General features: G+C 45.5%; 1 protein-coding gene and 1 long non-coding RNA gene across 5 annotated transcripts in view; one reads left to right on the top strand and one right to left on the bottom strand.

Moving 5' to 3' along the window:
• map7d1a (MAP7 domain containing 1a) overlaps positions 1-22,723 on the bottom strand; it is a 34,556-nt gene that overhangs the window by 4,093 nt on the left and 7,740 nt on the right. The window contains exons 2-18 of one of the 4 annotated variants that reach the window (XM_076971765.1): positions 17,739-17,909; positions 15,256-15,324; positions 14,343-14,363; positions 11,606-11,769; positions 11,239-11,350; positions 8,550-8,654; positions 6,867-6,989; positions 6,524-6,666; positions 5,657-5,772; positions 4,850-5,496; positions 4,009-4,276; positions 3,270-3,450; positions 2,669-2,773; positions 2,052-2,102; positions 1,891-1,963; positions 944-1,013; positions 392-621 (exon numbers count right to left, since the gene is read on the bottom strand). In XM_076971765.1, coding sequence (XP_076827880.1) covers positions 392-621; positions 944-1,013; positions 1,891-1,963; positions 2,052-2,102; positions 2,669-2,773; positions 3,270-3,450; positions 4,009-4,276; positions 4,850-5,496; positions 5,657-5,772; positions 6,524-6,666; positions 6,867-6,989; positions 8,550-8,654; positions 11,239-11,350; positions 11,606-11,769; positions 14,343-14,363; positions 15,256-15,324; positions 17,739-17,909 — 2,649 coding nt within the window. The remainder of the gene's footprint in view (positions 1-391; positions 622-943; positions 1,014-1,890; positions 1,964-2,051; positions 2,103-2,668; positions 2,774-3,269; positions 3,451-4,008; positions 4,277-4,849; positions 5,497-5,656; positions 5,773-6,523; positions 6,667-6,866; positions 6,990-8,549; positions 8,655-11,238; positions 11,351-11,605; positions 11,770-14,342; positions 14,364-15,255; positions 15,325-17,738; positions 17,910-22,723) is intronic. The other 3 variants (XM_076971767.1, XM_076971766.1, XM_076971768.1) reach the window with 3 other exon arrangements.
• On the top strand, positions 20,688-22,151 carry LOC143474321 (uncharacterized). The gene is made up of 4 exons (XR_013120734.1): positions 20,688-20,808; positions 21,007-21,090; positions 21,277-21,391; positions 21,884-22,151. It is a non-coding gene; the product is annotated as an uncharacterized LOC143474321 (long non-coding RNA).

The raw sequence follows: 22,723 nt of genomic DNA, 5'->3' as shown, positions 1-22,723 counted from the left end.
GAATTCCACCAATTTTTTATCTATCAAAAGAACTGTAAATGTTTCCAGAATTCTAACAGCCCCTTTTGCCTGTTCTAAGGACAGAAAAGGTTAATTCTATCAAACAGAAGAAACAGTGGCTGAAAAGTCAGACTCGGTGTCAGGGACAGATGTGTGAAAGTATGACTTGAGTCATCTTTGCACATCTGGTCAAGATTTTCTTCTTAGGGCGCCAAAGGTCTATCTGCACTGTGTATTCCAATAAGGTTTGTCTGAAAGGGTCGGTTCTTCGATAAGTTGAATAAATGTTAAAAGCCTTTTTAGTAAAACACATTGTAATGTACATCCATCCTTTGGCAAACACTTATATTGCTGAACAGAAACAGATATATCTGGATATATTTAGTCTCACCTGCAACATGCTGAGGTTTCATTGGAGCCGTTTTTTTCAGAAAAGTGCTCCCATCATCGAAAGCTACAATTGTCTCATCAGGCATGTTGGTGTCCAACTTCTCCTGCCCGATGCTGTTGGTCTGGTTGGACAGCTGGATAATCTCTTTATACGGGGAGGCCTCACCAACTGAAGACAGTCCATTCTCATGTTGGGAGGGCTGAATCCCATTGGCCACAAAGACTGAAGAACTGAACAGGAAATGGGAAAGTTGCAGTGTTTAGATAGACACGCTCCCTCAAGCACAGGCACATAAAAATAGACTTTACCACTCATCTATTTTTCTTTGTATTCAAGCTCCAAAAATATCCAAGCCACCAAATCGACTCTTGATTTCCTCATTCAAATACAAAGAAATGCAGGCTGAGCCTCCTTAAGAGCTGTGAATAGGCCCTCTGTTTGGTTTGGCATTATATTCCTGCCTCCAAATGCAAAGTACCCCAAATCAAGTGATTAAACAACAATCATTTCATATGACTCAGAAAAAGGTTTAATAACAACTTTATTACTTGCCTGTCTTTCATGCCAGTCTGTGAAAGGCTCTCCTTTGTCAACTCTGTGATTGGATGGGAGTCACCTGATGCTGCAAAAGAAAATATCATAATTTCAGTTCTATAAATGAACTCCTCATTCTACTCCTTAGACACTTGGCTATAAGTTTGTCGAAACAAACACATCATCTGGACTCGTTTAAGAAATTCTGAAAGCACTCACTGTACTTTCTAGTTCATGACAGATCTTGGCATACCAATTTTATTTGAAAAGAAAAGCTCAAACTCTGCATCTACTTGATCCACTTGATCTACTCGATCCATGTGAACTGAATCTATGTCTAGGGGCACGGATCCAGCTGCTTGATTAGGGGATAAGAAATCATGCAACCATATCAGTGTGACGTCATAGATTTAGCCATGAAGCAGTGTTGTGCTCCCGTCCAACATGCACAGAGAACACACTCCCTCAGAAAGGCAAAACCAATAAGATACACCAAGTAGCAAGGCTGGAGAACAACTGTTAGTGTGTGCTATGTAGCTCCCTCTGTAAGGAGAGGACTTTGAGACGCCCTACAGAGTGTAAAGAGGCCATAGCCCATGTGACTCACAACCGACTAACTCAACCCTGGCGAAAAACCCAAAAGACAACCCACTTGTCCATAATAGCAGATGTGTTTTATGGGGTTTGGCAAATCAGCAAACATGCACCATGATGCTGATTCCGTCACAATAGCATCTCTCATAGCATTTACTGATTTTGTAACAAAGACTAAAGTCTCTTGAGCAACCAGCCTGCCAAGACACACAAACTTAATTAAGGAAGGAAAAGACAGTAACGGTATTTAGGGGGTTACATATTTCCATCCAGCCCTAGAATGAATGTTTAACAATGCCAAAGACTAAGAAGGAACTTGAAATTTTTTTTTCTATAGTAATAAAAAAAGCTAAATACTTTAAAGCTTTAACCTTTAGTGCTCTCCACTTCAGGCTTGGAACTTCCACCATTGACCTGAGCAGGAGGTGGAGATTTTGTGTCCTTCTGCAGAGACGAGGAAAGTGGAAAGTAAATTAGGTTAGAATTACAAGGCCGAGTCGTGCAGGGAGGCGTCTCCAAATGAGAACCGTACCTTGTCCCCTACGTCTGTTTTGCGTGTTCTCTTCATGATCTCCTCCAGGCGCTGGTGAGAAGGCAAAAGAATCATCAGAAAAAATAAAATAAAAAATATTCAGATTGCAACAATGTCTCCGCTTGTCTCCCCTCGTCTCCCTCTCAGGAGTATTTGTTTGATACAGCACCAACACACAGAGCAACAATAAGTGTTCCCTAGGGACAACAACACTGGGTTTGGAACAAGAACCATGTGAGGACGTATATAAAATCCCTCTGAAGTCCAAAGGCTAATGGCACTAAATGAACACCAAGTGGATCCAGTGAAGAGGCGCACTGTTCTGGTGGGTTTGCTGGCACTGGAGCGGTCAGAGAGAGAGAGAGGCAGGCAACCGCACGCCTCTGTGGTGGTTTCACAGAGTCATGGTCATAGCCCAGCTCAGAACCCGGTAATTAGCTGCTCATCAGGGCTACTACTGTGGGAGGTCATGAATGAGCGCTCAAGAGGAAGTGGAGAGAGGAGTCACGGTGGTACGGCTCCGTGCTTACGCGGCACAGAAATAAACATCTGTCCTCGCTGGAGGTCTAAAGGCGACATTCCCCCTGCAAAGGAGCGAAGGTTCTCGGGGTTCCTACCTTCTTCCGGGCGAGCCTCTCCTGCTCTTCCTTCTGGAAGTGCTTCTCCCTGTCCAGGCGCTGCTTCTCGGCCTCCTCCCGCGCTCTCTCCTCCGCCTCCTCCCTCTGCAACACACACGGCCCCAACATGACGGCCATGTCGGGCTACTGCTGAGCACTGCCCTTCAAACACTCAAAATTCCTTCATGAATTCCCACCCTTTTAAGTCTCTGTGTAATGTATATATGCCTCAAATATGCATAACAGTGAATATGGCTTCATGTATTGTATTGTTCACCATGTTGGACACAAGGTGGTGCCAGAACTGAAAGGAATAAACGGTCTACCCTAAATTATTTTACTTCTTTTCAAACACACTACAAAACACACAATGGCAGCTCAGTCTTTTAATATTATTTGTTATTCGGACTGGTGAGAAAGAAAACATGCAGACATCAGACAGTAGTGATCTAGTGGTCTGACTGCCACTGCGGACAGTACTTTTTTCCCGCCCCGCAACTCCCCCCAGAGCACCACATGATGGAGTTTCTGCAGACTGATCTGAGACCAGCTGCTGAGCAGAAACTCTCCAAGTATGGGACACAGCAGAGGTGAGGCGGACCTGTCTGTGAAGACGCTCGTTCTCCTCCTGCTGGGCCCTGGCTCTCTCCTCCGCCTCCTTCTCCTGCTGCAGACGCTGGGCCTCATCCTTCAGTCTCTGCTCCTCCGCCAGGAGCCGCGCCTGCTTCTCCCTATGCTCCCTCTCCTCCGCCTCTCGTGCTACACGCTGCTCCTTCTCCAACCTGCCACACACAACACACACACACACACACACACACACACACACACACACACACACACAAAATCAATCATCAATCATGTTTAACAAAACAGGCTCACATACAGGCTCCGCCTCCCCCAGTCATGCACACATGCAGCACATTATAAAGTGTGCCTGTCCAACACAGGGAATTGGAGAGCCTGAAGTTAGCAGATCGGTGGCCACTGCAGGAACTCTAAGGACACTCCAGCCAAAGGCCTTCCTGTCTCATAAACACCACCACAAACAGCTGCGCTGGCCTTCCTTAAACACCAACAGCTCCTCACCACAGGCAATCACACACTACACACCAGTTAAGGACTTATTCTTCTACGTAGCTCAGCCCTAACATGAATCATGTCCCCACAAGCAAGACATTTTTTTTGTGAAATATAAACTGAGCTTTATTATTAAAATCACTATCATTATTTTTATTATTAAAAAGACTTGGAAGTCATGGCATCTCTTGGAAGTGATGGAATCTCATGGAAGCGTGCCACAAGGCTAAGGTAGTGTGTGTTTTCAGGTCGTGACCTCTGACCTCTCCCTCTCCTCCTGCTCCCGGCGCTCCTGCTCCTCCCTCTCCCTCTGCTCCCGCGCCTGCCGCCTCTTCTCAGCCAGGAGGCGGGCGGCCTCCTCCGGATCGTTGGTCCCGGCCATGGGTTTGGCAGGGGAGGGGGACGGGGAGGTTAGGGGAATGCTGGGACCGACGCGGGACTGCTCAGGGATGGAGGACACCTCCTCCTTGACTGGAGCACCGGGGAGGCTTGGGGCGTCGGGCAAAACATCCGTGGCTGCGGGAGAGGAGGCTGGATGAGAAAGCAAGAGATGAGAGAGAGGAGTCATACACGTGGGAAGATCAAGACAGAAGGCCCTCACCACTGAGTGGGAAAGGCGTTCCATGGTCTGGAGCTCCTGCAGTAATGAATGGGGGCTCGGTGACGTTAGTGAACAGCACGGTCATTAGTGTGCACTGATTCAGGAGTTACAACAGCTGGCAGGGCTGCAGCAGACACAGCTATTCCCTTAAAGAGCTGCCTTCACTTTTCCACCTAATTAACAGCCAAGTAATCCACTCGCTTTGTAGCAATTGTTCTCACACACACACACACACACACACACACACACACACACACACACACACACACACACACACACACACACACACACACACACACACACCACTTATGTTTGTAGATTGTAGCTGTATGAATAAAAGTTCAATGCAGCAAACCATCACAAATCTAAATGAAAGGCTGAGAAAAGTGGACACTGTGGACAGAAAACACTGAACATGAGTCAGAAAAACTACTAAAAATGCCATGAAACAATGAAAGTGATACTAATGACAGCCGGTTCAGAGTGGTGGGGAGGACACTCACTGCAGGCCTCGTGTGGAGCGGTTGGGCCGCTGCCGTCTTGCTCAGCAGAGCTGGGTGTGGTGACACCCCCTTCCACTCCAGCAGGTGTCTTGGCCTTCTTAAGCTGTGCTTTCGGGGTGCTGGGCCTGGCCTGGGCTGAGGGGGGTCTGGGTGAGACTGCAGGGCTAGGTGAGGTGGGGCTCCCTCTGGACATGACGGGACAGGCAGCGATGCCTTTGGGTGTGATGGGTGAGGCGGTCCTCCCTCTGGGCGTGATGGGCGAGGCAGCTTTGCCTTTGGGTGTGATGGGCGAGGCGGTCCTCCCTTTGGGTGTGATGGGCGAGGCGGTCCTCCCTTTGGGTGTGATGGGCGAGGCGGGCCTCCCTCTGGGTGTGATGGGCGAGGCGGGCCTCCCTCTGGGTGTGATGGGCGAGGCGGGCCTCCCTCTGGGTGTGATGGGCGAGGCGGGCCTCCCTCTGGGTGTCATGGGCGAGGCGGGTCTCCCTCTGGGTGTCATTGGCGAGGCGGGCCTCCCTCTGGGTGTGATGGGTGAGGCAGCTCTGCCTTTGGGTGTGATGGGCGAGGCAGCTCTGCCTTTGGGTGTGATGGGCGAGGCAGCTCTGCCTTTGGACGTGATGGGAGAAGCTGCCAGTTGCTTCGATAAGGGGCTGGAAACCAGAGAGAAGGAGGCCATAAAACATCAGAATTCCATCCTGACTACTGAGTAGATGTTCTTAACCTAGCAGCGTTTGAGTATGTCGGTGCTACAAAAGGTAAAATAACAGGAAACGGGTAAGAACTTCAGCAAACACTACAGGTGTGTGTTACCTGGGCTCAGGCTTGCTTCTCATTGGTGGCATGGACTGTCTCTTCTTCAGCACCTTCTCTTTGGTGATGGCGCTCTTCTCCTTTTCATTCTCCCGCTCTTTCTTCTTCTTATCCATCTGCCGAGAAACAAAACAACAGATTTCAGATATCAGCAGTGTATCATGGAGCAATTCATGGTGCTGCAGTTCATGAGTGAAAGAGTAAATCATTCACTCATTCACTATACAGGCAGCTGTTCTTCTCCTAACATCCATTAGTACGTGTGCTGCATGGGAACCCAGGACCTTGTTACTCATGACGCCTCACTACTCCACACAATGGTCAAAGCCTGATGTGTACCTCAGGTACTCTGAACCTCAAGTACAGCTCAGTTTGAAACACCATGCTTGAAGTCTCATGGAAGACAAGCATTGAGACTCTTCTTTGTCCTGGCTCCCAGATGGTGGAATGAACTTCCACTGACCGGCCAGACAGCAGAATCCCTTAGAGTCTTCAAACGCAGACTAAAGACTCTTTGTGGAATATTTAAATCACCATTGTTCCTGCGGCTATGAAATTCATACGACAAACAAAACTCTAGAATATACTGTTTGATACCATTTGTTATTGCACTCATCATTGTCTGGTGTAGGTTATACTTTGTTTGCATTTCTAGGTAGCACAATTTATTCCTTCAATTCAACAGTATCCTAGATCAATGGTACCTTGAACTCCAACCTACAGTACTGGCTACTATACACTAGAATAGATAACAAAGCATTTTTGTAGGTCACTGTGGATACGAGCATCTGTTAAATGCCAGTATACATGTAAATATGTCTGTTTATGCATGTGTGTGCACATGAGATTTGTGTGTGTGGAGCATACAGGCGTGGAGTCTCGTCGGCGTTGGCGCTGGGCGATGTCTGGCGTGCTGGTCGTGACTCTCCAGCGTTCGGAGCAGCGGTGCGGCCGCTGAGAACATGCTGTGAGCGGACTCGCCGAGGCTGACCGAGGACATACTGGAGAATCTAGGACACACACACACACACACACACACACACACACACACACACACACACACACACAGTGTCATGCGTAGATATATACCATGTATATATCATGGCTTTATCCAATTTGCCCATAAGCTCCTCGCGTGCTGTTGGTGGGCTATAAGCAGTCAGGCCTGTGCGTCTGCAGGCTGAGCGCTGCCTTTGGGGCTGGTACTCACGGGAGTCTTTACCACTGTTCAGCACGCTGGCTGCACTGCGGCTGCGTGCCAGGAAGGAGAGCGTGGGCGTCATCAGCCGGTCCACAATGCTGCTCTCCCACGGACTCAACTCCAACCTGCGCGCTGCAGGAGGTCAGAGGGTCAGAAGGTCAGCATTCAGCCACACGCACGCAAACAGCAAGGACACACACAAGCTGGTAAAGAATAATGGATCCTCCTCCATTCCAGTCTAAAAAGGAGCCACCGTTCACCTCATGAGGAAATAAAGACAAGAGTCACTATTTAAATGGGAGAGTATATCACCAGGCCCACTGTTAGAATGACTGGGTATTGTGGGTATTGTGGGCTAAGGCGTGCAGTCAGGGTCTGTATCGTGTTAGGATTCTCTCGCCTGTAAACAGTGGACCACTCAACCCTGCAGTGACGATGACAATCTGCTTTGCCTGATAAACTAACATGTTTCCTGTCAAAAATCCACAGCTGTACCACTACCACGTCATGCCGAATGGAGACGCGTCCACGTCTCAAACACCATCTGTCCTCTAGTGATGTTCAGAGGTTTGCCTGATAAACTGCACATTTAAAGACAACTAGGCACATCAACTAAAGTAACCAGTCCATTGTTGCAAGGTCATTGGCTGAGGTCCAGAAGATGTACATTGTAACAGAAGCAACATATATATATATACTGGCTAGAAAAAAGCACATAAGACCCAGACATAAAAAAAAAAGTGCAAGACCATGCTCGAGATCAACAAACAGTTCCCAATGCACAGAAATAGTAACAGAGATTAGCATTGTACTTTCATGAACTAGCCACATGAACTGAAGGTCAAAGAGGTCGAAATAAAGAAAATGGATGCCTGTAAAACAACATGGGGAAAAATATTTATAAATAAAAAATAAACATGACCATTAAAAAAGCTACCAGTGGAATAATCATATAATAGATTATATACTGGCAATAATGCAATCATTTTAACAAAGCAAGAGAAAGAAAATAAAGGTTATGTAGGCGGGTCACCTTGGTACTGTCTAGGTTTCAGAGAGACTGCCGTCTCAGCAGACATTTACACTCCATTTTGGTTTTAGTTGAATATGCTCTGCTTTAGTTCAGGTACATGCAATACACAGACTGGTCTACTTGATGAACACAAAAGAATTATGCTCACAAAAAGCAGCTTGGCCCCATTAACCTACCATGAGCTGCTCATGCATTATCTTCATTAGGGTGAAAATGGTGTTATCAGTATTTTGTGATTCTGCACATAAATTACACTCGATACACTGAACAAAATGGAACGGGTCCGTTTGGACCACGATGAACAAAGAAAGAGGAGACAGAACCAGCCACCACCAAAAATGAACCATTCAGATGACGGAGTCCACGATGGGGAGCAACAGAAAGCAAGAGGCCCACGATGCACGAGGGGGAGAGACATCAACGTTCACACATTCTCACACGGGTATGAATGTATACATGTCAGGATTCATCAAAGTTCAAGACCCATAAGAGCTGGAGAGTGGGGCAGGGAGAAATGACTCGGTGACTGCCCAGCACAGGCAGGTGACAGGAGACCAAACGACAATCAAATAAAGAAAAAACAAATCATAAAATGTGAGGGGAGGAGCTGGAGGCGGCGAGAAGGGGGCGGAACCAGGTCTGGGGGGGCGTGGCCTTACTTCTGCTGGGGGAGTTCCAGAGGGTGGCAGAGGATTTGGAGAGGCGCTTGTTTAGAACAGAGTCCACGTGTTTGGGCAGGTTGACTGCAGATATTGAGCATCGGCCTGTAAAAGCCAAAGAATAGCACACACACACACACACACACACACTGTTGGAGCCTGCAGAGGTCTGAGGGGCAGACAAGCCCAGCAGCTACAGTGTGCCATCAAACACACACATTACAAACCCAGACAGTCAAATATGACGGCTGTACACACGAGCTTTTAGAAAAATTTCTACCAAAAAAAAAAAAACCTAATTCTATAGAATTCCATAAGGTTATTTCAGCTGAAAAGTTATATATATTTTTTACACCCATAAGAACGTCCGCACACAGAAAACCACTATTATCATCTCACACCATCTCACACAGTTTCACGGCATTTTGTCAGGCAACAGATTACTGGCTACGCTTCATGTCAGACGTTTATCTTGTTGGTCCTCCTCTGAAGTAAATCAAGTTATTTTGTATTCAGGAAACTGCATTTCAGGCCCCAATTTGTTTTTTTTTTCCTGAAGAGAAGAAATCTGCACGATTTGCTGTGAGGTCCAGGAGATGTTAGTAGGCCCACGGTGGTGGTAGAAGGTTAGGGTGGTAGAAGTGTGCTGTGCTGCAGTGATCTAGCACCGAGCCGCCCAGGACTGGATACTCTCATCATCTACTCCAGCAGAGCCAAGAACCCACAGCAGTGACCATAGGCACCCCAGCACTTCCATAGTACACTTCTATGTGTGGGATCTGATGAGCCTCTCTCCCTCTGTCTCTCAAAGCAGAGAGAGGTGTTTTAAGAGCGTCTTGCAGAAATATTTATATATAGTGCCTTGCAGAAGCATTTAACGCCCTTAATTCATCAAAATTCATCTGTTTACTTACCCAAACTGTTTTATCCAGTATTTTAAGGCAAAGTAATATACTCAAAGTAAATTCTTTAAGTGAAATGTTTAACTTTTTGTCAGCAGATGTAAATACTGAAAACGCTGACTGCATAAAAAAGCCATCCCAGTGTGATCCTGTCTCCCCATCAGTGTAGAGATGAAGACTGTTGAGGAATGAGCAGTGTTCACATTTTGGCTTTGAGTTTTGGCCATTTTGAGCAACGCGAAGCATGAAATCCCACATTTTAGCTGGTCATTCTGATGCAGTTTTTCGTGATGTTGTCATCGGGTCCGACTTCACGCCGGTCTCACCCACAGCACTCACTAGCCTCAAAAGGGCCTTCTGGGCTCTCTGGAGCCCCTTCTTGCTCTGACCCGGGGTTCTGAGGGACGGCCTTGCCCAGGCAGCGCCTGAACAGTATGCCCCAGATTCCTTCTCCGCGCTGGACCAACTGTGCTCACTGGGATAAACAAACACGCCTTTTCTATCTTGTGCAACTCCAAAGTTTTATGTCTCATTCCCTTAGAAGGCTTTTTGGTCTTCACTTTCAGAGTTTTTATTACAGTGCCTACTCGGACCAAGGGTACTTTGAAGTAAGGGGATATGGGATCCAGTAAAAGTGAACCTCTATAATGATTCACAGGTAGAGGCCAATTCTAAGACCACCGTGTCCTCATTAGGGCAATATATTTCAGCTGTTAAGCTTCCATAGAAGAGGTTGAATAATTAGCCAAACAGCATATTTCCATCAAATATTTTCTTAAATAAAACCAATATATTTTTATATATGATGTTCAAGTACTGTAATTTTTTCATACATAACTTTTTATAAAATAAAAAATCTAAAAATTTTCATTTTCAAAATTTTCAACTTTGAATATTTTTCAAAGCACTATAAATATGTCATATTTCATGTTCTTCTAGTCATATTTCATCTTCTCCCAAGCCGCAATGAAATAAGGCTTAATCTCTTTTCTGTTTTTGAGCAGAAACATTTTTCCATGCATGAGCTGTGCGTGTAATGGGTTGTGGCAGAAAAACAACAACAACAAAAAACAACAACAACAACAACCCCTACCACACCTTTCAGCCATTCGGGAACCTAGGCAACATTACTGCCGCCTCAAGCCCAACATCACACGCCTGCCAAAAACATAAAAAATCTGTTTGTTGGGTTTTTTGTTTTTTAGATCTTGAACAAAATAAAGTTAGCTGGTAATCTGCTACTGATGTACCCTGTTGTGTTGTGTGGCTGTATGAATCCTAAGGACAGTAACAGGAAGAGAGCGCCATCTATAGGAACTGCAGAGAGGTGCCAGTTGTTCATGCAGTCAAAAACTTTTTACTTGACTTTTCGTAATGGTGACACTTAATACATTTATTGGATTACCAGACTTGTGAGCATCTGATTTGTAAAGTATAACTAAAGTTTGACAGTAGCTGTGACATGCTTGTGCTCTTTTTCTCTGCATGTCAAAAAGAACAAATCACATACTTGTGTGCTACGCTGGTCTTATGTAAGAAAAAATTATGGTCGCAAATACTTTGGCCAAAGAACAAAATGTAGAAGTGTTTTTTTTTCCTTTTTACATTTCATGCTCAGTAATGTCAACAGGCTTCAGCTGGTATTTTCTGGTAACCAAATTTCCATAGCCCAGCCCAAACCAGCCAAAACCAGCGTCTTGTGTGCTGGTAAAGAGAACACCGTTATAGACCTGCTCTATTCAACATTAGGAGGCCCTGTGAAACATTTTACCCAGGACCCAACTCACTTTGGCTCTGACTGGAGTTGGCACTCAGCCCGCCGGCCCAGGACCATCTCTGCTGGCGAATCTCCGCCCACGTCTTCTTTACGGACCTCTGGATAGCCGCCTCGTATCGTTCCTAACCACAAACAGACCCGCTTAGCAATGAATAATCTCCATCTCTCATACAGGGCCAATAATATCAACTAGCATTAATGATGATGGATTGCTGAGCATAGAGCGTGTCACCAGAACGGTCTCAGTTTCAGTTCAGATTACAGTTCTGCAGGCACTACTTGCGTGGGCGGAGTGATGCCCGTGTGGGAGGAGTGATGCCCGTGTGGGCGGAGCGATGCCCGTGTGGGCGGAGCGATGCCCGTGTGGGTGGTCTCACCTTGTTCTTCTCCAGTTTCTGCCTCTGTCTCTCCTCCAGAGCGGCCCGTCTCCTCTCCGCCTTCAGCCTCTGCTCCTCCAGCCTCCTGCGGCGCTCCTGTAGCTGCTGCTCACGGAGCTGCCGGGCCCTCTCCTCCTTCTCCAACCACTCGGACTTCTTAGCAGCTTCGTAGAGGAGAGGCGGGGAAAGGAGTACACACTTAGCAAGCAGGGTCATGACCTTTCTCTTCTTTTATGGTTTTCTTTTCCTGTTCATGACTACCCTGCACTCTCTGATCGTTTCTCCACAGGAAACCCGGTTTTAGGAGGGTGAGGGGGGGGCCAGGACGGTACAACTGGTACAACCTGGTCTGTCGGGTGTCCCTTATTTCCATCAGTGCGTTTTTAACCAAATCTCTTGATCAGCTTTGAAACAATGTAACAACAACAAAGGAAGACCAGGCGTGACGAAGCGCCCCACATACGCCAGGCCGCATTCTCCGACTGGGCAAGAACACTTCACGTTAAACTTGACCTTTGACTTGTATCGCATCAGACTACACCAGCACATGAGGAACACAGAACAGACACTTGGTCTACCAGTAGTTTTCTTTCACACACTGTTCAGTTCCACTGTGAGATTTTCCACATGCAGAAGCCATTATAAACCTCATGAATCACTACTCACCAGCGTTTCATATGGTTTAGTCACTGCACATGATGCTGTTTAAAACAGAGCCCACAGCTACATGGTCCATTACTTTTCAGTGTATATACTTCAGCATATCTGCTAACAAAGGATACTGCTTTACATATACTCAAATTCACTTCTTTTACCAATTGCTTTGCTTCCCAAGTTCTCTAACTTAGCAGATGTCTGTCAGAAGATGCCTGTAAATCCCTCAATTTGCACATGTGCAGTCTTTCTATTTCTCAGTGACACAGTTACTTCCAGTCAAGTGTCCTAAAGAGGGTACTTTCTTATTGGCACCTATACACAGCAGCTGCATCATGAACAACATGCCGACACACACACACACACACACACACACACACACACACACACACACACACACACACACACACACACACACACACACACACACACACACACACACAAGGGGGATGATACTTGATCTGTTCTACATGAGCAGAATTACTAAGGGTAGAACACTATAATCACCACAGAACACACAGAAAATTCATAAAACAACACTGACCTGAAATACTGATATAAAATAAACACTAGTCAAGAAAGGCTGACTTGCCAAAGGTAAAGTACATAAATGTAATTTCTCCAACCAACCACATGCATTTCACTCAAGGGCACCTGCTGAGCGTTTAAAGGCCATTCATGTCCTTTGAGGCAATGAAGCTGTGATGTAGCCATGGTGTCAGTGGACCAGTTTTAATTCTCCATTTAATTCTCCAAGAATTCATAATCCACTTGCCATAGATAGAGCTGGGGAAAATTATAAGACAGCCTAACTTTAGACATTGTTGTCTTTCCAACACTGACAGGGTCAGCAGCAGAAGCCTGTGGCATGTGGCAGTCGTGATCTGGTGGTTAGGACCTGAGGGTCGTGAGTTAGATTCCCAGGCCCTAGGCCATGACTGAAGTGCCCTTGAGCAAGGCACTTAATCCCAACTGCTCCATGGGCACCAGGCTAGGGCATGTCTCTACCACAGCCCCCTAGTGATCACTAGTGTGCACTTTTGTAAGTCACTCTGGATAACAGTATCTGCTAAATGCCTTAAATGCAGAGTCACAGCCGTTTTAAGCAGTCCACAATGAAGTCATCCTGAAAGGATCAAATGTAAGAGCTACCGGCTGAACAAATATACTTATCCATCTCAAGAAATGCAGAAATATATTATCAAGCTAAAAATAAACAAAATGTCTGCCACTGCTACAAGCATCAAGCTTCATGCAAACATCCAAGCTAGTGGACACACTGCTCCCATGTGGTGGGAATCAACACTATCTGCCTTCGTGATCACAAACAAAAACACAGATACGTTCCTTGCCAAGATCATCCAGAATGAGAACACTGTCCAAGTGATATCTTGTAATTACAGAGAACTTAACACTGTTGCAATAACAAACAGTAACAAAATGCATAATTATCGGTTTTGTGGAAACAAATTCCAACAGTGTTTTAGCCTGTGACCGGCACATCACCCTAAACTTCATTTATTTACTGCAGACTCTCAAATGAACAGAGAAAACAGGTCTAAACTACCCTCCCCACTTAGGAGATTTTCTTCACATCATATACAGCCTTTACCTTAATATGTAGTTTAATATGTACCTTAATAAGCCAAGATGGGTTCAGTCACATTGTAAGAAATATTCTAGTACAAATATTAGTGTTAAGTAACAGATTCCCTAATTAAATTTCCTTAAAATAAAAAAAAACTAACTCTATAGAGCTATGGAGAGATTTATTGTCTTATTAGCCAGAGCAGAGTGTGAGGCAGAATAGCTTAATCAGGGGTTAACTGAGAAGATCCATTTCCCTAAATGACCTAAATGCTTGTGAAGCTGCCGTTTCCCAGGGGAGAGGTGGGACAGAAAGAGGTTATAGTGTTACAGATATAGTGCCGCTGGAGTTAAGAGAATGGGAGAAGGAAAGAAGTCACATTAAAATGATGAACTGAAAGGAGGAGAGAGGGCAGGAAGAAATGGGTGTCTCGACTGTGGACGATGCACAACATAAGTGACCACCACCACCACGGACACTGAGGGAAACGCTTACCTTGAAGATGGCCTTGCTGTTCTGGAGGGGAAGTGAGAAAGAAGACAAGAGTGCCTGTCAATCATGCAAAGCAGTGCGTGGCTGCCATGTGGACAGCCCTGACCAGCAGACCGGACACACACACACACACACACACACACACGACAGTCAGCTAGCATGAGATTCCCACTCAGGTCTCATAAGAAGGGTAATTATAGAAATGAGAGTGTTAAACTGGGAGCAAATTTACTAGACACGTTGTAGGTGTGTGTTCCAACTGAACGAGTGCCGTCAGAGACAGCAACTGCCGTCCCACTGCTCATCAGTGTCCATTTTGGACCGCAGGACCTGTGGACTGGATGTTTCTGGCTAATAGAGCACTCTCATCCTACTGATTCTGGATCAGCTGTGGACATGCTCTAGAACCGCGGTGGTGTAGGTGGTGTAAACACTAGGGAGGGACAGTAGTTGCTTTTCGATTGCCGAGAGAGCGACGTGCGTAGCCAGCCTGGGACTGGCCTGCCATGAGCCCGGCTGGATCAGGCTCAAGGCTATAGGACTCAAGGCTACAGCTGTGAGCAGAGTTATGATCATCTTTACTACAGCAGTGGCTCTGCAGGCTGTTCAGTGTAGGCCTATGTAACGTCAGGCCTATGTAACGTCAGGCCTATGTAACGTCAGGCCTATGTAACTCAGGGCCTGGGAACTTCACTTTTCTCACCAAGAACCACACATCTGCTATAAAAGGATCCTAACTAGTGAGCACAGGTGCTACTCTGCAGGCCTGGCCAGAACACCTGTGCACACGAAGGCCCTCAGGCATGGCAGTCTTCCTCACACACCTACGGAACAGCACATTCTTTTATTTCTTTAAAGAAAAAGGAGTCTGACCAGCAGGAGGCGCCATGCTCCTGAAAACCCAGTTCTCACTCACCAAGATATTTGGCCCTCTCCGCCCTCCTCTCCTTTGCCAGCTTTTGCCTGTCCTCTGACTTCACTGCTTCTGTAGTGACAGAGAGAGAGAGAGAGAGAGAGAGAGAGAGAGAGAAAGAGAGTGTGAGAGAGTGAGAGTGAGCTATGAGAATTGTTATGCAGGTTAGCCCAAGTGTACATCTGCAGAGCTATAAAATATTGGAAATCGGAACCCGACAGAAGGGACATGATATGTTCTCACAGCAGCTACGGTCTGGGGGCAATTCACAGCACACTTCCTCAGAGGAGACCAACATAATGAAGACTGATCTGAGCACGCCTTAGACATGCCTGGACTAACACACTGAAAGCAACAAGAAAAGAGAAAGGAGGCAACATTTCTGTGGCCAAAGCCGTTTGAAAATAATGAGGCGTGCTGTAAAGTTCTCTTTCTTACATTCGGTCATGTAGTTTGACCTACAACCAGATTCTTTCCGTGTCATTTCTGCTGACAATAGAGGCACTTGTGCCTTAATGGCAGACTGCGTCCGTCTACCTGTAATCTGTTCTAATGCTGCTGTGCAGGTGTTCCTCACATTAAATCTCAGTTCTGGAAACATTTTCTCTTATTCAGTTTGACTTGTCTCAGAGGTCTCCGAGGTCTCCAACCCCACAAATGAAGTTCTGTCCTGCACAAACACAAAATCTGACACGTTGCATCCTGCAACTTCAGGTCTCCAGAGATATTTTATACTCTTTTATCTTGACTAAGTAACAATGATGTGGAAGCAATGGACAAACAGCTATGAAACCCCTTATCCATGTGTGGGGGCGTGCGAGAGGGTGTCTACTACCACCCTCACGTCCAGCACCACTCCCCCCACTAACTACATGGACTTGGAGTTAAAAGAAGCCCGGCAGGTCGTGAACACGAGGGAGCAGATGCAGTCCGGTCTCCGCACTCCCCTTCACCGCTGCCATCAATCGCCGAGTCCCACACGCCACCCCGTGCGAACGGAATGAGCTTCTCCTCTCTTCCGTTCTGATGAGTCACGGAGCGCCTGCAACGTGCCCCTGCAACGGCCCGGCCCGCAGCGGAGGGGTCCAAGTCCATCAACAGGAAGAGCATGCTGATGCGGTCCTATTGATCCCGCTCATTCATTGGTTGGCACTGAAAGGGCCTCCTCGTGGAATGTGAAGGTGTAGGGGTGAGATATGAGAGAGGGAGGCTCAAAACTCACTCCTGCCGACTCCGACATGAGGGAGATTGAGGCTCAAAACTCACTCCTGCCGACTCCGATGTGAGGGAGATTGAGGCTCAAAACTCACTCCTGCTGACTCCGACGTGACGAGATTGAGGCTCAAAACTCACTCCTGCCGACTCAGACAATGCGAACGATGTCATTAAAGATAATTACAGTGGACACTAGAAGGATTGAGTTTGATGCTGTAGCCTCACACTGCAAACACAGCATGCGTAGCAAAAACACCACCCAAGCAGAGCCTGTTGTAAGTCGCAGGTACGCCGCAGAGCCACTCCGTGAGGCAGAACTATTTCACGCCTCTTTCCAGGGTAAAAAAAAAAAAAAAAAATCCAGGTCATGTCTCCATGGTAACCATCTGTGGTTCCACGATGAGCACTGTGACGAGCATTGCTATGTGCGGTGAGGCACTGGAAAGGGCCGGGAGGGACGTGTTCATTGGGCAGAGGATACAGCACGACCACCACACGGCCACGCCCCTTCGGCCCGGCTCCGCCCACTGCTGCATCACCACCGCTCACATTCGGGTTCTATGCTTAATAACCCTATTAAGCATTGATGCAGTTTATAAAAGTGCCACTGGTTGTGTCACATCTCATACCATGCCCTTGTTTATTAAGGGGAGTCTGACAGCTCCCCCGTGTTTTGGTGAACATTCCATCACGTCTGCTTGCTAAAGGGCTGTCGGACGTGCACGAACAGCCAGCTCACACACAAACATCTCCAGTTCATTTCAAATGGGTTCTCTGAGACCTGGGGAGGGCAGGCTGGTGTGGTTGCCCTTCACTACAGGACATGAACTAGGAAACATATTGAGGGGGCTCATTCTTACATACAATTCTGCAGCAGTAGAATGATGAAGCTACCTGCACTGAAACATCACAGTGACATGGTACGGCTGCCCTGATATCCCTGCAGTTATGAAGGAGATGGTGGAGGTCTGATTTGGCTAATCTTTCACCTTAGTGACAGTAGCACTGGTCCACATGAATGAACCAGCTAAACTGTCCCTAGAGACAGTGCTTTGATGCTAAATAGCAAGGTGTGACGAGTTGAACCTGTAATGACCTCTTTACCTTTCTGAAGTGACGCGTGCATAGTGGAGATCGCATCTCTCACACATAAGTAATTATAGTTCTTCATTTACTTTATAATCACGCCTATCTGGTCTAACACAGTCACATTTTCACAACAGTCATAATGTAAACATGAAGATTTTGCATTAGGTGGATAACAGGCCTGCCTTTTTTAGGTTGGGTGCTGGCATTGGGCCCTGGGCTGGGTGTCGCAGGAGACTTTGAAGCGATGTCCCTAGGTTCTGGATCCTTAACGGGGGTGTCCAAGTCTGTTTTGGATGGGGTCTTAGCATCTTCCCAGCCGGCTGTAGTGGGCTTTACCTCTGGAGAAGTGGCATCTAAAAGAGGGTGAGTGAAAGAGAAAGAGATGGTGGGAGAGAGAGAGAGAGAGAGAGAGAGAGAGAGAGAGATGGAGAGAAAGAAACAGCACATGTAAGCGGCATCCACAAAAGCACACTGAATAAGTACAGCCTGACTTAATTCCAGCTACACATAAAGAGCAGTAGAGTGATAATGGCTTTGATAATGACAGACTCATCACAGAACTAAAAATAGAATCCAATAATGTTCCTGGTGTTGGTTCTCATAAATTCTGCTAAACTCATATCAGTTTGGCAAATCAGCAAACGTTAAATTCAGGTGGAAATAAACAAAGTCACATGAACCATAAGAAGCCGAGAACCGTCTGCTGACTGCAGGCCGTGGAGCGGACCACTGACAGCTGCAATAACTTCACGGGTTCTAATGGTGAATTTGGCTGGCTTTCCTCACTCACTTCCCCACAGTGCTTCAGCAATGACGAGAGAAGAAAGAGTGATATGTGCTGACTTCATGATTACGGTCAAGACAATGTCATATCAGGGCACAGGGCCTGTCTAATAGTGAACGAGTGAATATAAAGCTCACATTATGTGAGACTACAGCCTCAAAGCAGACCTAACTACAGGCCTCGCTAAAGGTTAGTTTACACAAAGTTAGTTTACCATCAAGACAGCAGGCTAACAACCTACTGGTATAACATTTGAATATAGAGATAATACAGTTTAATTTCATGTTATCTGAGAGAATGACACATTCTTGCTTTGCCTGACAGTCTTACTTGGCCATAAACGGCCACAGAGAGAAACCTCCTATAAACATTACGCTAGAAACATGGCAATAACGAGGCATTCCTGAATATAATTCCAGAAACATCAAGACTCCTGAGGAGGTGAATCAGAAAGCAACCAAAAAGATTAGCTACATGTTTATTTTGACCAACACATGAAAATAGGAGCATGTTGCTATAAAACAAAAACTCTAAACCAAGTAGCACTTTTTTTACTAAATAAAATTTGCAGTTTGTACAAACCCTATGCCAAAATCAAGAGTGAAATCTAAAACCCTTTGATGTCACCTCCTCTTCAGTTAATAATTTCTTTGTCATTGAGTCACTATTCAATAGAAGCAACCAGATGTTTGGCCATAACATCCTCAGTCCGAGTGCATATGACGCTTTTGATCCAATCACTGTGCAGTTCCTTCTGAATGTTCTCGTCCAATGGGAGAACTGCTCCCACTGCTCACTCACATTACATCAACTTAAAATGACCTCACTCCTCACAATCCCAAACATTCCGGATCCCCCCACTGAGACTGTGAGGCCATCCCTGCTTTAACATAGCCATTCAGCAGCTGTGAGGCGGAAGAGTTGCACTTACAAAAGAGACGGCAGTTTGTTTTTAAGAGCAAGCAAAGGGGACAGAGTTGGGGACGGGGGGGAGCAGTCTGCCAACTCAGCCATGTGTACCACTGGCCAGCTAAAGCACAGCGCTCCAGCTAAAGTTCAGCTAAAGCTAGAAATATGACTAGGGGTTCCTCAAGTGTCACCGTTAGCCCACTGGTTTTTTTATGAGCTGACCGCTACATGACCGCTGTATGCTACATGACCCTGTCTGAGCCAGAACTGTTCAGCCTCCGCCACACACAGGCCAGACTAATCCAGAGCTTCCACAATGCTGCAACAGTCTTAAACAATTGTCATTCATGAGTCTCGTGACTTTCTAATTATCTTAATGAATCAGAAGAAGACACGGGTGGTACTGCAACTTTCAATATGGCCCACACTAGTTTGGCTGCCATTCCAAAAGATGTCTTACTAGCATTTAGTGCACATTTTCAATCATGAAAGGAAGCAAAATTAATCAATATAGACTACAGACCTAAATTATACTGTCAGTGGGGATTCTCCGGTAAAATGCTTTCTTGTTCTGCTCTGATGTTAAATCAATATACAGTAGGAGAGCATGCCGATGTAATTATACTCAGGATGAGATGTCAAACATCCTGCACCAGAATGTTATGGCATCACATGGGTCCTAACGGTCTCATCACGCATAACGAACCTCGTGGAACCCAAGAAGTGAGACATAAACATCTATACAAAATGAAACGATGCAGAATGGGGAGGAGCGTAAAAATGAGGGAGAGAGGAAGATCCACGACGAACACCTGATTCCTGCTCTCACACAAGAACAGGACCTGATCCATCTATATATAAACTTTACATGTGGTCAGGTAGTAAAAGGCTAAAGTGGGCTGTGAACCCATGTGAAGAAGGTTTGGCAGAATGAAACTCCGAAGCCCTAGAACAGAACGCCTGCTCTGCAAATAACCCTGTGGCAGGTATACAGAATACAGCAAGCAGTCAACAAGAACAGTTTCCCTGATTTTAAGGAGACATTTCAATGACTTATGAAGCATATCTGTTTCTTTAACAGTTGCACTGCTGAACCAAAAATCTTTGAGTGCATGATTCAAAATTCCTAGACCAAAAACCAGAACCATGCAGTAGAGGTCATATTAGGATTTTAGAACAGCCCTGCCAACAAGATGACAAGGGACTTCGAATGGACAAGAAAACCAGTCATGTTCTTTTTTAAAAGGAAATTGAAATGCTGTTCAAAAACATTAGGGAGCACTGTTAGTGAAGCCAAAGTTTGGGGGGGGGGGGGGGGTGGAGGGGTAGTCACACAGAAGAGAACTGCAGCTCGTTTGAGCAGGACGGCATAGCGAATGAATGACCTCATCCTGCCGTCTGCACCCTCTCCTCCCACCCCGGACGGGTGATGTAAGGAGGAGAGTGCACCTCACAAGAGGGAGTGGGAATGGACCCACACAAGACCAGTCAAGCTGAGGCCCAGGGTAAACACCGGCTCCTGGATCCATGCCGGGAGAGGACAGAAAGAAAGTGTTAAGGTACAAACATGTCTCCTCTCTAAATGAAACAGTGGCCTATTTTCAAACTAGTATTTCAAAATACTAAAGTTAATTAATACTCGGATATATGATCCTGCTATTACATGTTGATTTCATTACATATTATTACATAAGTATTTTGGTAGCTTCTCTCACTCTGATTCACTCAGTCTGTGTCTCTCTCTCTGTGTCTGTAAGTAACTGCGTTTCTCTGGAGGTGCGTCAAGATCTGAGCCACTGTCTGGGCCAATCTGTTCTGCTGTTGTGAAACATCAAGTCAAGGTACATCAGCTGGGTCTGGACATGATGAATGTTTTCAGCATGACTACAGTCCAGCCAAGACTGAAGTCCAGCCTCTCACTCTTAGCCTGCTTAGTAAACAGTGAAGAGTACAAGCAAAAAAGTGACAATTTTTTTTCCAATCTGTTGTCAAGGCTACAATTTTCCTTGCACATCCGTTTCTTGCAGTGTGAGCACAGTAGCCAGGGTTACTGTGCCTCTGTTATGCTCCAAGCAAGAAGAGACAGAGGTGTTGTTCAGTCAGCTCACGGAGATGAGAGCTATGATGGGGCTTATACTTCAGGTGCGGCCCCAGGTGCTATACGCCTTCAAACACCTCACCCTTAAAGACCGGCACAGACGAGTGCTTTCAGAGCTTGGGTGGGTCTGTTCATTTTTGTTGGATTTCGAATGCTCAGAAAAACTCAGAAAAAAAGTTAACAGTGCAATTAAGAGCATTAGTCCATGCCAATCCCCATGAAACCACTCAAAACATCACATGGTACAGCTAATCACTTCTTACTATTAGCTAATGCTAAATTACACACCACTGCACTCAAAAGAATGTCTACCTTTAGGGGTCTAGCATTCAGCAAAGTTTACATCCATTCGTCTTTATTTTCTCCCCAATTTGGCATGAAGTGTTTTGTCGTCTTGTACAAAATAGCCCCATTCTTATTCCCATCATAACATACAAACAAACGTCTCATATATGTTCATTTTATGATGCATCAAGTGGTGTGATAATGAAGAAATGACCATTTTATGACATGATGAAACTTTACATCTGGAAAAGGAAGAAGACAGCAGATGCTATGGTAGATCTTCCAGCACCTTCTGAGGAGAACCATCCACCAGTGGCGTTGGTGTTGATGCAGACGTAGCACAAGGGCTCAGAAGATGCAGGTCAAGCCATGTCACCTCTCTGGCCATGAGATTAGCCATGAGAGATTTAGCCATGAGATTTTATTTTAATATTTGTAAAACATTTCTGTTAATTTAAATTCTTTTTTTTATCTCAATTTTTGATGGGAATAACTATTAGTTGTCATTAAACTGTTTTAACTACTTATGTGGCTTGAACAATAATAGAAGTATCTGTATTAAATTCTAAATAAAATCTCTAATTAATGTGTCTGAAATATTAAACACTGATGAGCTCTGCTTATGGTAATGGTATTTTTAAAACATTTTATTAATTTGTGACTTACAGAAAAAAAAATCCGTTAAGGGATAGAAGTTGACTGACACTGGTAGTGACCATTATACAAATATGAGATCATTATGCACAAAAAACTCAATGTAATGCAAATACTTCAGCTTTAAACATTTTATATCACTGAGAACTTATCTGAAATGTTAGGCATGTTAGGGAAATTAAATGTTATGGTAAATCACAGTTGCACCATGTTATATTTATCCGGCGTAATATTTCAACTAGTGCGAAATATACTCTTATTTTAATATTTTTAATTGGCCTTTTGAAAATCTTTGTCATTGACCCTTAATCAGCTCAAAGACAATTTAGTTTAATTAAAAGGCTAACATGAGTAGTTCAAAAAGGCAAATGTACCCTACTGTTTGGGGTAGGGTCTCAGGTTCTCAAGGTCAGGTCCTCAGGTGAGTAAGCCACTAG

This window comes from Brachyhypopomus gauderio, chromosome 13, assembly GCF_052324685.1.
Source record: "Brachyhypopomus gauderio isolate BG-103 chromosome 13, BGAUD_0.2, whole genome shotgun sequence".
Lineage (NCBI taxonomy): Eukaryota > Metazoa > Chordata > Actinopteri > Gymnotiformes > Hypopomidae > Brachyhypopomus > Brachyhypopomus gauderio.
This window is presented reverse-complemented; position numbering and strand designations above follow the sequence as displayed.